At 37.0% G+C, this 12933-nt stretch overlaps 3 protein-coding genes across 3 annotated transcripts; 1 reads left to right on the forward strand and 2 right to left on the reverse strand.

The window, feature by feature from the left end:
- On the reverse strand, positions 2463-4955 carry LOC104756545 (probable beta-1,3-galactosyltransferase 5). The gene is made up of 11 exons (XM_010479151.2): positions 4768-4955; positions 4508-4607; positions 4342-4400; positions 4025-4230; positions 3861-3924; positions 3681-3753; positions 3478-3598; positions 3298-3385; positions 3083-3208; positions 2863-2972; positions 2463-2766 (listed from the first exon to the last, which is right to left on the reverse strand). The coding sequence occupies exons 1-11, from the start codon at positions 4863-4865 to the stop codon at positions 2618-2620; spliced, it is 1194 nt and encodes a 397-aa protein (XP_010477453.1). The 5' UTR covers positions 4866-4955; the 3' UTR covers positions 2463-2617.
- On the forward strand, positions 5874-8984 carry LOC104756546 (serine hydroxymethyltransferase 6-like). The gene is made up of 4 exons (XM_010479152.2): positions 5874-7213; positions 7358-7763; positions 8152-8253; positions 8362-8984. Exons 1-4 carry the CDS (start codon positions 6149-6151, stop codon positions 8583-8585), a joined length of 1797 nt encoding a protein of 598 aa, XP_010477454.1. The 5' UTR covers positions 5874-6148; the 3' UTR covers positions 8586-8984.
- Positions 10269-11804, reverse strand: LOC104756547. The gene is made up of 2 exons (XM_010479153.2): positions 11220-11804; positions 10269-11120 (listed from the first exon to the last, which is right to left on the reverse strand). The coding sequence occupies exons 1-2, from the start codon at positions 11583-11585 to the stop codon at positions 10479-10481; spliced, it is 1008 nt and encodes a 335-aa protein (XP_010477455.1). The 5' UTR covers positions 11586-11804; the 3' UTR covers positions 10269-10478.

The following is a 12933-nucleotide window of genomic DNA, read 5'->3' on the forward strand; positions in this document are numbered from 1 at the left end:
AAGAAGCACTAAGGGAAAAGAGGGAGAGCGCGAGCCTATAAATAGAGGATGTGAGACTTCATTCCTCACTTTTCTCATTTTTCTCTCAAACACTAAAACACCAAAGTCTTGTTTTTCTCTCAAAGCCGAGAGAGATTTTCGAGAAAGACCGAGAGAGATTGTCGAGAAAGACCGAGAGAGATTGTCGAGAGGGAGATCGTCGATGCTACGTCGAGAGAGGACCGAGAAAAGAAGGAGTTCCTGTCGAAGAGTTCATCGACGAAGGATCGGTGTTAGTATCGAAGAGATCACCGAAAAAATACGGTGATAGTTTCGAAGGAGATTACCAAGAGATCAACGACGATTGTGTCGAAGTAGAAAGACCGAGAAGGGAACGGTTTGCGATCGGGAGAAAACCAAGAGGCGAGACGCGGTTTCGATCGAGTAAAGTCAAGATCGAGAACGGTCGAAGAAGCGGGAAGCTGTCGACGCGAAGACTGTCTGATCGAGTGGTGCGGTGAATCCGGTAATCATCGACGATCGCGTGAAAAGGTGAGTCTGCGATAATGCATGTAGAGTAGATGCATGTAGTTGCGGTTTAAAGTTGATGCATGCAAATATGGTAAGATTCATGTTAGAATCACCATGTGAAAATGAACTAAGTTGCATGATCAAGAATTTGGACTCACTTAATAATTGGTTAAGGAAGAACTTGGATGCATTTTAAGTATAATCGGATTACTTAAAAATTGGTTTAAGGGTTGCATGCATGATCGAACCTAGAGGATTTTGTAAGTAATATTTCTTGCTTAAAATTGGTTTCATGCATGAATAAATGAGTAAAGTATTTTGCATTTTATTGCATAATATTGATCGAGGTTAGTTGCATGCATAATTTGGACTTGAAGATTTAAATGGTTAAATCGAAAGACTTGCATGCTTAATTGGACTTAAGGATTTAAACGGTTTAAATCAATTTGGTTGCATGCATGAATAAACTTGTTGCATTATGTTGCTTAAATTGAATAAATTGGTTGCATTCATGTAGAATAATCTTAAGTTGCTTGATTTGTGTGTCTTGCTCCTTGTTGATTATTGCATGTTCTCTTGCTCGAAGTTTCTTGCTCGTTTTATGCTTTATTTTCTTGCTTGAGATGTTGTTGGTATTTTAGCGAGTCTCTTGAATTTGTTTCTCGAGTCTTAGCTAGAATAGTGTGTCGATCTCTGTTCCAAAAGCGGTTGTCACGCGTGAGTTCCCGACGACCACTCACGCGGGACACTGTCACGGCTAGCTAGCTACTAGCGTGACCGCTACATGATGATGTAGCATAATTGCGGGCTCATTGCTGGTGACCTTTGTGGTCTCAGCATGGGGGATGGTATGGAACGGAACAGATTATCGAGGGCCCTTAGGTGAAAAGAGTCCAGGGTATTCCAAGCGATCCTTGTAGTATTCTAGATGTCTTTGTTTGGTTGATAGGCGAAGGATTCTAGGGTATTTCAAGTGTCCCTTGTTTTATTCTAGATTGTCCTTGCGAGTCGCGTATGAGTCAAGAGTCTAAAGTGTTCTTTAGTCGTCTTGTAATGCGTATAGCGAGTCTAGATCGTTGAGTCGAATCGTCTTGATCTAACCTTTATCGCTTGTTTGTGGTTTAATTTGCTTCCGCTATTATTTTGCTGCGTTGCTTTGATTACTTGCTGGTTTGTTTTACTTGCTTGTTTTCTTTGCTTGCCGGGTAGTCGGGTTGGGGAAAGTAGAATCTTGTCTAGGAGAAAGGGGTACCCAGGCTCACTGAGTAATCTTAGATTACTCATGATATTATTTTGGTCTTGTAGGGAAGCCTAAGTGAGTCTAGAGCTGGAGCAAACTTTAGGGTGCCGGATAGGGTTTTTCTTGTGTTCTTTGTAAAACCCTATATTTTTATAAACGGTTATGTATAAATTTTCCGACTATCTTTATATATTGCTTTAATGATTTATTTTCGATGAATTATTTTATTAAAGTGATATATACGGTTTTCAGGAAAACATGGCAAGTTGCAAATGATACTCGGCCTTGTCCGGGCTAACACAATGCACCAGGCCGCAAGGGTTGTAAAGCCTAAGTAACCTCAGTTGCGGGTGGAGTTTTGCCAGGGAGGACCGGTCAGGAAGTCTGCAGCTTCCGTCCCTCGACTGGATCACCTTGGTGCAATTCTGCAAGTAGCGTTCTGTGGCTGTCCGATGGCCTTCGTGGTCATAGGATGGTTCGGAAACGTTACACGCATAGTCATAGATTTAGGTTTCAACTCAAACAAACAAACAAAATCACAAGATTCACCTCGATTATCGATCAAGTGGCTCAATTTGATCGTCTCAAATTGATAAGACCCGAGTTAGGGTTTATAATAATAAGCAATTTTTCTCATGCCTTGATATAGAAAAGTCCCATTTTCTCTTTTTATATTTTATTTGTTACACAAACACAAAAAACAAAAGGAAAATACTGAACTAAAAAGGTCTGTTACTCAAAAGAAAGTTAAATGAAGTAAAAGGTCTTCTTCGGCAGCTTCTTCTCCCACTAAGCGAACTTTTTGGTTCTTTACAAAACAAAATATTCATCTCTTCTCTTATCCTTTTTTTCTCCTATGCAAGAGAGTTACAATTTCGCATCCCACACAGCTTTATTACCTTCGCCACACATTACATGAACCATCCACATTCTATCGACTGATCTGCATACCCCACTACATTTCCAGTCGAATGACGCCACACACATTGCTCCAGCTTCTGCCCTCATTTCACAGTCTTTGGGAAAGAGAAAGTAACATCATGAGAAAAAAACTCAAATCTTTCTTTACTAATTTCTTGAGGCATAATACAATATATAGTGAGCTTTTTTACCTGGAGGAGTAGCACAACAGAAATTACGATCATCGATTTGCTCAACCTCAAGACCGATGAACCATGAACCGAGTGTCACATCTTCATTTGCATACTTATGCAAAATTGGCCTACAAAGTCAAACATCAGTTGAAATGCTTAGATAATAAACATTTCCCTTGGTAAAAACATTGTGTACTTAATTAACAATCCAATAAAACGTAGTTATATAGTTACGTACTGGTTGACAGATATGTATGTGGCAAGATCCTTTGAGATGGCATAGATCTGTCCTGTAGCATGTCGGAAATATTTGTTACCTTCTTCTCCAAATTTCCAAAACTCGGGCTCACGGTACTTGGCCGTCCTTAAGAAAAAAAAAATGGTTTAAAATCCAAACGAATAGAATAAGAGCATACTAAAAAATGAAATAATATGACACATTGAGAAGATTACTTTTTAGTAAGGACAGGTCCAGATTTCATACATCCAATATAGACCCTTGGCTTAGAACGGTGAAGAGCTAATGTGGAAGCAAGCGTACCTGAAAAGGCAAAGGGCTGAGCAAATATATTCAACATTTAAATCCTAAGGATAAAAAATCTTAAAAGTATTCAAGAAACAGATTTTTGGTACCAAGATTGACATGAACATCATCATCAATCTTGACATAAAACTCAGCATCCCACTTTGCAACTGCACTAGAAAAGAAGCTTTTGGTTTTTGCAGACAGATTGTAATATCCTTCCACATGATCCTGCAATGATTAAAAATTAAAACAAAATGAAGAAAACCGTAGATCCAAATCCTAGAAGGATCAAATTAAAAATTGGTCTCACCAGCCTAAAGAAATCTTTGTATTGAGCATCTTCTGAATCAATTTCCTTATCCAGTCTACTATTTGGCGTTGAACTGCCAACACATTCAAGTAAGAGTCTTAGTCTACTTTAAGAAAACATTAGCCTATATATATATATATACATTGCATTCATTTCACTATATTCCATAAATTAATTCACCTGCGTCCAATCATGAATTTGATGATAATTCCCTTCTCTTGTTCCAGTTTCTCTAGATTTTCCCCTGTGATAGATTTATATACAAAAGCTAAATAAGATTGGAAGCAATGAAGAATGAAAGTAATAACCAGAGAGAGATTTGAAGGAGGGACATCACAAAATACCCTGAGGCATCCAAGTCTCTCTAAGAGAATCGCGACGTTTTCTACTGCTAAACGCAGTGTTGATACCAACCACCATGAAAACTTTCTTCTTTTGGTTTCCTTCTGTTGAAGAATTGGTGGTGGCTGAGACATCAACAACAACCTTTTGAGAGCTCTGTGTAGCAGAGAGCTGCTTCTGAAGCATAGAAACTGACTTATCTAATGACCTGTGGTCACAAGTGTTGTATAATCATCAAAATCCTATTAATCAACATGCAAGTGATCTAAGCTTTACAAAAAAAAAAAAAAAAATCATTAGTAAAAAAAGATTCACTCACTCGATGGCTTTATGAGTTTTTAAAACTTCTTCCATGACATCTTTTTCTTGTGATTTTTTCTGTATTTGAGGTGAAATCCAAAGATTAAAAAAATAAGAGTTTGTTATAACACCCAAATAACGTTTGTAACAATTAAATGAGATTTAATTTTTAAAAAGAATAATACTTTCACATGAGCATAGTCTTCGGAAACGATCTTAAGTTCCTGATCACGCCGGTGCTGTAAAATGAGCTGGCTACCTGATTCCGACGAACCTGATCGCAATCTGAAAAATGCAACAACAACAACAACATAATGAAAAAGCAAGAAGACATGATTTTTCAATTTACTATATAACCGTAGAAAGATTAATTGATGAAGGAGAAGGGAAAAAAAAAATTCAAAAACATTAAACAAGCTATAGCAAAACCAAACAAAAACAGAACCTGGAAGTGAAGATTGCTCCGAGGAAAAAGCAAGAAATGCAGAGAAGAGGAAACCATGTCAAGGTTAGTTTCTTGGAGACTTTGTTGGTGTGCTTCATGATGAGAGCACAAGAGAGAGAGAGAGAGAGAGAGAGAGAGAGAGAGAGAGAGATGAGAGAAGCGAGAAGAAAAATTTCAATAACGGCAAGGCAAGTTACTACAACATGCAGAGAAGAAAATTAGTAACACTCTCTTTATATATATATATTAAATGCCAAGTTTGACTGTTTAGTATTCAAAGTAATCTAAGTATTCAAAGTGATTTACTTCCATTTATATAAATGTTCAAAGAAAAAATGAACTTATTGACTAAACAAACATAAACAAATTAAATAACCTTATATGGTTTTATTGAATTTTAATTACTTTTTAAACTCTCAAAACAGTTTTTCATATGAACCACACAAGTTTTGTGATACTTTTGGAAGTTAAAGATTTTTTTTTGTGGTTCTAATTATAGGAAATAAAGCATTCAAAACTGCAGTTAAGGAAAATTATCATACGGAATTTATAACTCGTTTTATTAACATATATTTCGTATTCAATTCAATCAACCAATCAAATATATTCAAAAATTTCACTTGGAAATAGTGTAGATGATAGTTACATGTAGTATTTCATTTTGGGTTTTGTTGTGTGTTACGATATCATGAAATTCTTCAACATGCAAATTGTATTCACTAAAGAAAGGAGATGCGTGTGATTCAACTAATTTTTATATTCATTGACAAGCATTTAATTACATTTATTTTATAAAAAAACATTACAAAACGCTTTTTTATGTGGTTGGTCTCTCGTAAACGTTTTTTTTGGTGTGATTGGTTTGCAAATGCAACATAGGGTTTGTTACTTTGAAGTAAATCTAAGTATTCAAAGTGGTTTAGTTTACATTCATACATAAACCCAATCAATTCAAATCCTTCCTAAACCGAAATAAAGTCACCGGCTACTCCCGGTTGAAAAGTATGCGGCGTCTTGAATCAGTCATGTTGCCGTCTTTACCTATTCAGCCGGTAACCCTTCCAAATTCCATTTTGCGTTTATTCCCCATTGGCCAATTCTCTCATTCTCATCAACCATAGCTTCCGTTTTCATCCGACGAGAGAGAGAGAGAGAGAGAGAGAAGAAAAAGCAAAATTCGACTTTTTCTGGGTTTTTAATTTTTTAGGGTTTCTTCGAATTTGGATGGAAACCTCAACTTCATCTGAAGATAATTATAAAGGAAGAAGAAGCTTTCGTTGTCTCCATTGTTGCAGAAACTGTCGTCTCTATTGCTTTTACAGCTAAGCAATTCTCGATTCTCTCGTTTTCGATTATTTTGGGGTTCTTCTAGATTTAGGTTATGGATCGTACTGCTCAATCAGATCTCTCTTTAGGATTCAGTAGCTCCCACGCTTTGCCGCAACCTCCGAGAATCCCAATCGCTGATGACTCAATCACGCTTCAGATTGATTCTAGTTTCCGTCCATCTTCTAATCCAATACCTCCTGTTCCGCTTCAGCTGCTAGAGCAGAGGTTCGATTTCACAGGATTCGTTGAGGAAGACGATGACGTTGTTGTTGGTGATAACGATGATGTAGAAGTTGATGATGATGATGATGATGATGAGCAGTTGATTCTCTTGGGTCATTCCTTGAAGTTAAAACGATCTAGAGTTGTTAATTCCAATTCAGTGTCATCATCAAGTTCTTGTAAAAGATTTGCAATTGATTCAGGGGTTGAGAGTAGACGAGCTGGAGTTAGAGCTTGGGGTAACCAATCAATTGAAGAAGCTGATCCTGAGATTTATGAGTTTATGGAAAAGGAAAAACAAAGACAGTTTAGAGGTATTGAGCTTATAGCATCTGAGAATTTCGTGTGTAGAGCAGTGATGGAAGCTTTGGGATCTCATTTGACTAATAAGTACTCAGAAGGGATGCCTGGAGCTAGATACTATACAGGGAATCAGTATATTGATCAGATTGAGATTCTTTGCCAAGAGCGTGCTCTTACTGCTTTTGGACTAAATCATGAGAAATGGGGAGTTAACGTGCAGCCTTATTCTTGCACTTCAGCCAATTTCGCTGTTTTTGCTGGTCTTTTGATGCCTGGTGAACGAATCATGGGGTTGGATTCTCCTTCAGGTGGTCATATGAGTCACGGTTATTACACGCCAGGTGGGAAGAAAGTCTCCGGTGCGTCTATATTCTTTGAGAGCTTTCCATATAAGGTTGATCCTCGTACAGGGTATATTGATTATGATAAGCTTGAGGAAAAGGCGCTTGACTATCGTCCGAAAATACTTATCTGTGGTGGGAGTTCGTATCCGAGAGACTGGGAGTTCCCTAGGTTTAGGCATATTGCAGACAAATGTGGAGCTGTTTTGATGTTTGATATGGCACAAATTAGCGGCCTTGTAGCTGCCAAGGTAATGTTTATCTCTGTTTCCATATTTTGTTATGGATTTGTTTCTCTTTGGCATCAGTCACCAAAACTTGAGGCTTAAGCACTTGCTCTTTGTGTTTATTAAGTGATGTTAAACTATTTTCTTTGCTCTCTCTTAATGTTGTAGGAAAGTCCAAATCCGTTTGACTATTGCGATATTGTTACCTCAACGACGCACAAGTCTCTACGTGGACCTAGGGGTGGTATCATATTTTATAGGAGAGGCTTGAAGCCCAAGAAGCAAAGCATGAATCCTAATCACTGTGAGAGCAATATCCAATATGAGTACGAAGAAAAAATCAACTTTTCTGTCTTTCCATCGTTGCAAGGGGGACCTCACAATAATCATATAGCTGCTCTAGCCATTGCCCTCAAGCAGGCTGCTTCACCAGAGTACAAGCTTTACATGCGACAGGTCAAAAAGAATGCCAAGGCTTTAGCATCTGCTTTGATAAGCAGAAAGTGCAAGTTGGTAACAGGTGGCACCGATAATCATTTGCTTCTCTGGGATCTGACTCCTTTGGGCTTGACAGGTATGGGATTCCTCTCTTAGCAGATAAGGAAATGATTAATCACACTGTGTAATTTAAATGTATGCCTCATACAAGCTATTGTCAGCATTGCAAGTGTGTCTGTTTTTTCATGGTGTTACATCTGCTTAACCATTTGTCGTGGGTCTATAGGCAAAATATTACCATCTTAGAGTATCTATTATTTCTCATCTCTCTCTAGGTTGTGGATAGCCTACATGACTAGCTTGATGGCCAGTGATCAGTCTGAAATTTATTATCAAACTTATTTGAGATCAAGCATATTTGTCTAGTTTCCCAAAATCAAAGTCTTATTTCTTTGACGTCTGTACAATGCATATGTTTAGCTCTGTCTCCACAGAATTCAAGTCTTCCGCCTTGTGCTTTTCAGGCAAGGTGTATGAGAAAGTATGCGAAATGTGCCATATCACTGTCAACAAAGTCGCCATTTTCAGCGAAAACGGCGTTATTTCCCCTGGAGGAGTGAGAATAGGTAAGCAAACCAAATTCTCAGTGAAACCTCAACAATCTGAACTCTGTAGTCTGTTTTGAATTCTTTATTCTTGTTGTCTGATTCTTGAAAATGGGGCTCATGTATCAGGCAGTCCGGCTATGACCTCAAGAGGTTGTTTAGAATCAGATTTTGAGACAATGGCTGAGTTTCTATATAGAGCTGCTCAAATAGCAAGTGCTGGACAGAGGGAGCACGGGAAGTTGCAAAAGGACCCACTGAAAAGCATCTATCACTGTAAAGACATTGCAGATCTCCGGAACCAAGTCGAAGCTTTTGCTACTCAGTTTGCAATGCCTGCGTTTGACATGTGAGTCATCCTGAAGAACGAGACCACCTCAGTCTCTCTCATTTTTTTTTTGTTGCCATGGTAATCTAAATCCATACACCAATTTCTCTATTTTACAAATATCAACATTACCTCAAATTTATGCTGAACTTAGATCAATATTTGGGGGGGAGAAAACAAACTTTTGTGTGTTGTTGCTACTATGGTCGGTTAATTCTTTATTGCTTGTGTACATAGACATTTAGGGGTGTGTTGGGTATTAGTGTATCCCCCTTTATAAGTTCTTTTTTTTTTTTCAAGTGGTAATAATAGAACACGGGAAGAAAAATCAAAAACAAATTCTGGAAAATTAGCTGTAATGCAGTTGAATTTTTTGTTATATAGAAAAGTGGGAATAATAATATACTTTCAGGATGTTTGTTTATATGTTGGGGAACACAAATCCATGTGAAAGTCTATTGTTTTGTTGTATGCACTTAGTGAAGTTTGATTTTTGGAATGATTTTTATTAAGGGAGAGTTAAGATCCAGGGTTGAACAATTATTTCTAGCCATAAGTGGCTTTAAATGAATTGCTTTGTACTCATTTAGAAGATTTTGATAAAATAAATGTTACTACAATGTTTTAGACTGAGACATGATTGTTCTCTAGTGCCTTTTAACTTATCTTTTTTCTCTATTGGAAATCAAGAATTAAGAGAGCTAACAGTAATGGGAATTGGCACTTTTGGTACTTTGATTACACATATACCAAGTGATTCTTGAGGGTTGATATTTTACTGATAGATTGATTACAAAGAACCAAAAAAAAAAAAGAATATTTTGTCAAAGATGTTCTTTTTGGGTTTAGAAAAAGGAGAAAGAAAAGCAAAGATGAGTGAATTGTGTGTAAAGCAAAAAAAGATTAAAATATTTAAGTAGTATAAGAAACTTAAAGAAGTAAACAAGGAGTGCTTTAAAACAGTGGGTGGGGATGGGATTTAGGGTGTGAAATTGGTAATAATCATAATTATTGACACAAAAAAGCCACCAAATGGTGTGCCCAAAGCATATATATTTAGATGAGAGTGCCAAAAGACAAATCTGCTTTACAAAGGATCCAATTTCATCATTAGTATTGGATTAACACCACAATTTCAAAATTAACAATCTCTCTTGACCTTCACCTCCTCTTCCTCCTATGTGAATCAAATCAAATCCAATTTTTGATCATTGGCTATTTTCAATTTACCTTTCCTTCTCCAACTATCTCAAGGAGACAACAAGCACCCCATTTTGACCAATTGCTTTTTTCTTTATTTAACTTGTGCTAGTCTAATGATGTAGTAATAGGTCACAAGTTACCCCATAAAGTGTACTATTAGAGTATTAGTGAAGGTGGATGATCAATTCTTTAGTAAACTTTCACTTGAGTATTGTCATTTCGCTTAGTTTTAGGTTCGGTCTTGTTATCTATAGAGTATAGACTATACCGACAAAGAAATATACATTCCCCAACTAATGTAAAAAAAAAAAAAAATTCCAAGTCCAAACACACATACACCAATTTGTTGAACTCCTCCATGTTTTGAAACCTTCCAGAAGAACAAAACATCTTCCAACGGCAGGGAACTACCAAAAACTGAAAAAGCAGACATATACTTTAGATATGATTCAGAGAATCACTCCATTTCTAGAATTACATATATAAACATCAAAATACTAAAATAGAGCAAGAGTGACAAAGTTCTCAAATTCCAAATTTTTTCATTTTTTTTTTCATAACAACAAAGATAAAAATAAAATAAAAAAGTTACAACAACTCCCTACCAACTGATTCATCTAAAAGCCTAAAAGCCTACACATTTTTTTTTTTTTTTTGATAAACTGAAAAAATTAAAACCAAAATGTCAGCTTTTGAGAGATGATTCATTTATTTTTCATCTATGGCTGCAGAAATCCAAAAGCTTTTTTCTTCCTTCAACAATTTCCTCAAAGAAATCATCGATTTGGGCCACTATACTCTCTGTCCCATTCCTTAAATTCCCAAAATACCCTTTTAGATTCTCCACTCTCTCTCTCAGCAGCTCCCTCTCTTCCTCCTCCCCTTCCTCCCTCTCTCCTCCTCCGCCGCAGAACCGCCGCTCCAGCTCCGCTTTAAGCTCCTCCAACGCAGCTTTGCTCCGTCGGTACTCATGCATCAGTATCCCTTTCCTCATCCCCATCCTCCCAACCTCAGCCGCCACTCTCTGCTGCAACCTCCCCATCGCTCCGGCGAAACCTCCTGCTTGACTCTGCGTTATTATCTGCGTCTGTGTCTGCGTTGTTGCGTCTCCTGGGAAACAGTAGACGAGACCGTTCATTAATACCATGAGGAGAAGCGAACTCATGCTCCTCGTCGCGTAAAGCACGCCTCGGAACCCGCTGAATCCGTTTTGTAGCTTCGTCGACGATTCTATCGCCGTCGCTGACGTTTGCTCCGACCAAAACGGAAACCTTTGAACTCTGTTCTCCATTAATGCTCTGTTTTCTTCCTCTATCCCAATCGCTTCTCTCCTACATCCTGATATTGCCCTTATCACCTAAACCACCATTAACAAAAAAAAACTAAAACTTTGATCCAAAAACACTAAAAAGATTCAATCTTTAGCCAAAAGATTCGATTTTTACGATCACCCCACCTGACGAGAAAGCTGAGGTGAGAGACGACGGTGGTGGTGATGACCATCGAGTGTGGAAGCGATTGAAATCCCGGCGGAGGAGAAGTTTTCGACGGAGGAGACGGCTGATTTGATGACGAGACAAGCTTCCCAAAGTTTGGAGCTTTCGTCCATATACTCGTCGAGCCATTTGTCACCGACGGGAAGCTGAAGTTTCTGAACTAAGAGAGTGAGATGTGAGTGAGAGGTTCGGAGAAGACAGAGAGCTCTCTGTAAGAAGTGTACGGACATGAAGTTGTTCGAAAGGTAAACTCTTTCGAGATCTTCCATTGATCTGTTTAGAAATGAGTAGAATCCGTTCACTGAGTTTGCAGAGGACGGATCCATTTTTGATGGGTTATATATAATAAAGAAGAAAGCTTTCAAAGATCTGATTTTTATGTTTTGGGTTTTGGTTGGTCGATGATCAATGAGAAAGATATTAAGAGAGAGAGAGAGAGAGAGAGAGAGAGAAGTGAGGAAATTGGGGGAGAGGGAAAAAGGGAAGAGGAGAATAAAAAGGTTATATAGAGATTGGGATGGTGTATCTATGTATTTATGTACGTATATGTCATCGTATGTATGTATGTGTATTGAGTGTAGATATGTAATATGTATGTGTAGATGAAGAAGAAGAAGAAGAAGAAGGAAGTTGAGGTTTTTGATTCTAAGGATGAAAGGGATTGTTGGGTACAATGATGGATGTTTCCTACTGAGGAGGAAAGATGATTGGTAATTTTGTCTAGTTTTGTTATATTTTTTGTTTTCCATAATTTTCTTTATTTATTTTCAAAATGGGTTATAGTACTAGAAGAAAATAAAGAAATTATGGAAAAAAAAATCATACATATTGGACAAGAATTTGTTTCATGATATCTATCTTAATTTGTGGGTCTTATTACACTTGAAGATATATGAAAATTAAAAATTGTAATGAGTTTGTTTCTTTTTGTAGAAGATACTCCATGAGCTATCTTCTTTTTTTTGGTCTTTGGAGAAATTGATGCTTTGTCTGAATAAAATCTCTAGTTGTTCGATATAAACAGAAGAATATAAAAAAAGAAAACAAAAATTTAACAATCATGAACCCCCAATACCTTGTATTTGGTAGTATATATGATTTATTAAGTTTAGAATTTTCGTTTAGAGGTATCTAATCCCATCTTCACAATTTTACTATCTAGGTTTGATTACAAAACTCTTGATGTTAAACCATATCAAGACGTATGACATTCAATGTGCGTAACGTTTTGTATCTCTTTGTGTATAAAGCCTACAGTTTGATTTTTTGCCTTCTTGGTAAGTTTATGCATGAAACAAAAGATAGGGGAGCCGAAGATAAGATTCTTCTAGGTCTTTATTTGGTGGTAAAATTCCGATAGATCTTTTGAAAAGGTAATTTACATTGACATTTATTTATGGTAAAGATTAAATATTGAGATATTCCAACGATCAACCTAAAACATACTAATAAATTATTAACGTACAATTTGGTCCCTTTTCTTTGCTAAAACATTCAATAAAATTTAAAAAAAAAAAACAAGGAGCCATTGAATGTTTAGGGTTTTGAGTGGGGTTTTAATTTATTTTCTATGTTCTCATTTGTATATTATGTTGAGTTTTAGTGTTCACTTTTTTAGGTGCTTCTTCCCTCTTTTCCTCCCTCGAGCTACTGATTTCGTGGGTTTCTTTTTTT

Source organism: Camelina sativa, chromosome 17 (genome assembly GCF_000633955.1).
Source record: "Camelina sativa cultivar DH55 chromosome 17, Cs, whole genome shotgun sequence".
Lineage (NCBI taxonomy): Eukaryota > Viridiplantae > Streptophyta > Magnoliopsida > Brassicales > Brassicaceae > Camelina > Camelina sativa.

What these genes read in the sequence shown, in the direction of transcription:
- LOC104756547 (XM_010479153.2), bottom strand. Translation starts at nt 11,585, where the DNA reads ATGGATCCGTCCTCTGCAAACTCAGTGAACGGATTCTACTCATTTCTA. An exon ending in CACCTCAGCTTTCTCGTCAG is followed by an intron (nt 11,121 to 11,219) that starts GTGGGGTGATCG and finishes ATGGTGGTTTAG; the next exon opens with GTGATAAGGGCAATATCAGG.
- LOC104756545 (XM_010479151.2), bottom strand. Translation starts at nt 4,865, where the DNA reads ATGAAGCACACCAACAAAGTCTCCAAGAAACTAACCTTGACATGGTTT. An exon ending in GGAGCAATCTTCACTTCCAG is followed by an intron (nt 4,608 to 4,767) that starts GTTCTGTTTTTG and finishes TGCATTTTTCAG; the next exon opens with ATTGCGATCAGGTTCGTCGG. An exon ending in TGATGTTCATGTCAATCTTG is followed by an intron (nt 3,386 to 3,477) that starts GTACCAAAAATC and finishes TTGCCTTTTCAG; the next exon opens with GTACGCTTGCTTCCACATTA.
- LOC104756546 (XM_010479152.2), top strand. Translation starts at nt 6,149, where the DNA reads ATGGATCGTACTGCTCAATCAGATCTCTCTTTAGGATTCAGTAGCTCC. An exon ending in GCGGCCTTGTAGCTGCCAAG is followed by an intron (nt 7,214 to 7,357) that starts GTAATGTTTATC and finishes TTAATGTTGTAG; the next exon opens with GAAAGTCCAAATCCGTTTGA. An exon ending in CCCTGGAGGAGTGAGAATAG is followed by an intron (nt 8,254 to 8,361) that starts GTAAGCAAACCA and finishes CTCATGTATCAG; the next exon opens with GCAGTCCGGCTATGACCTCA.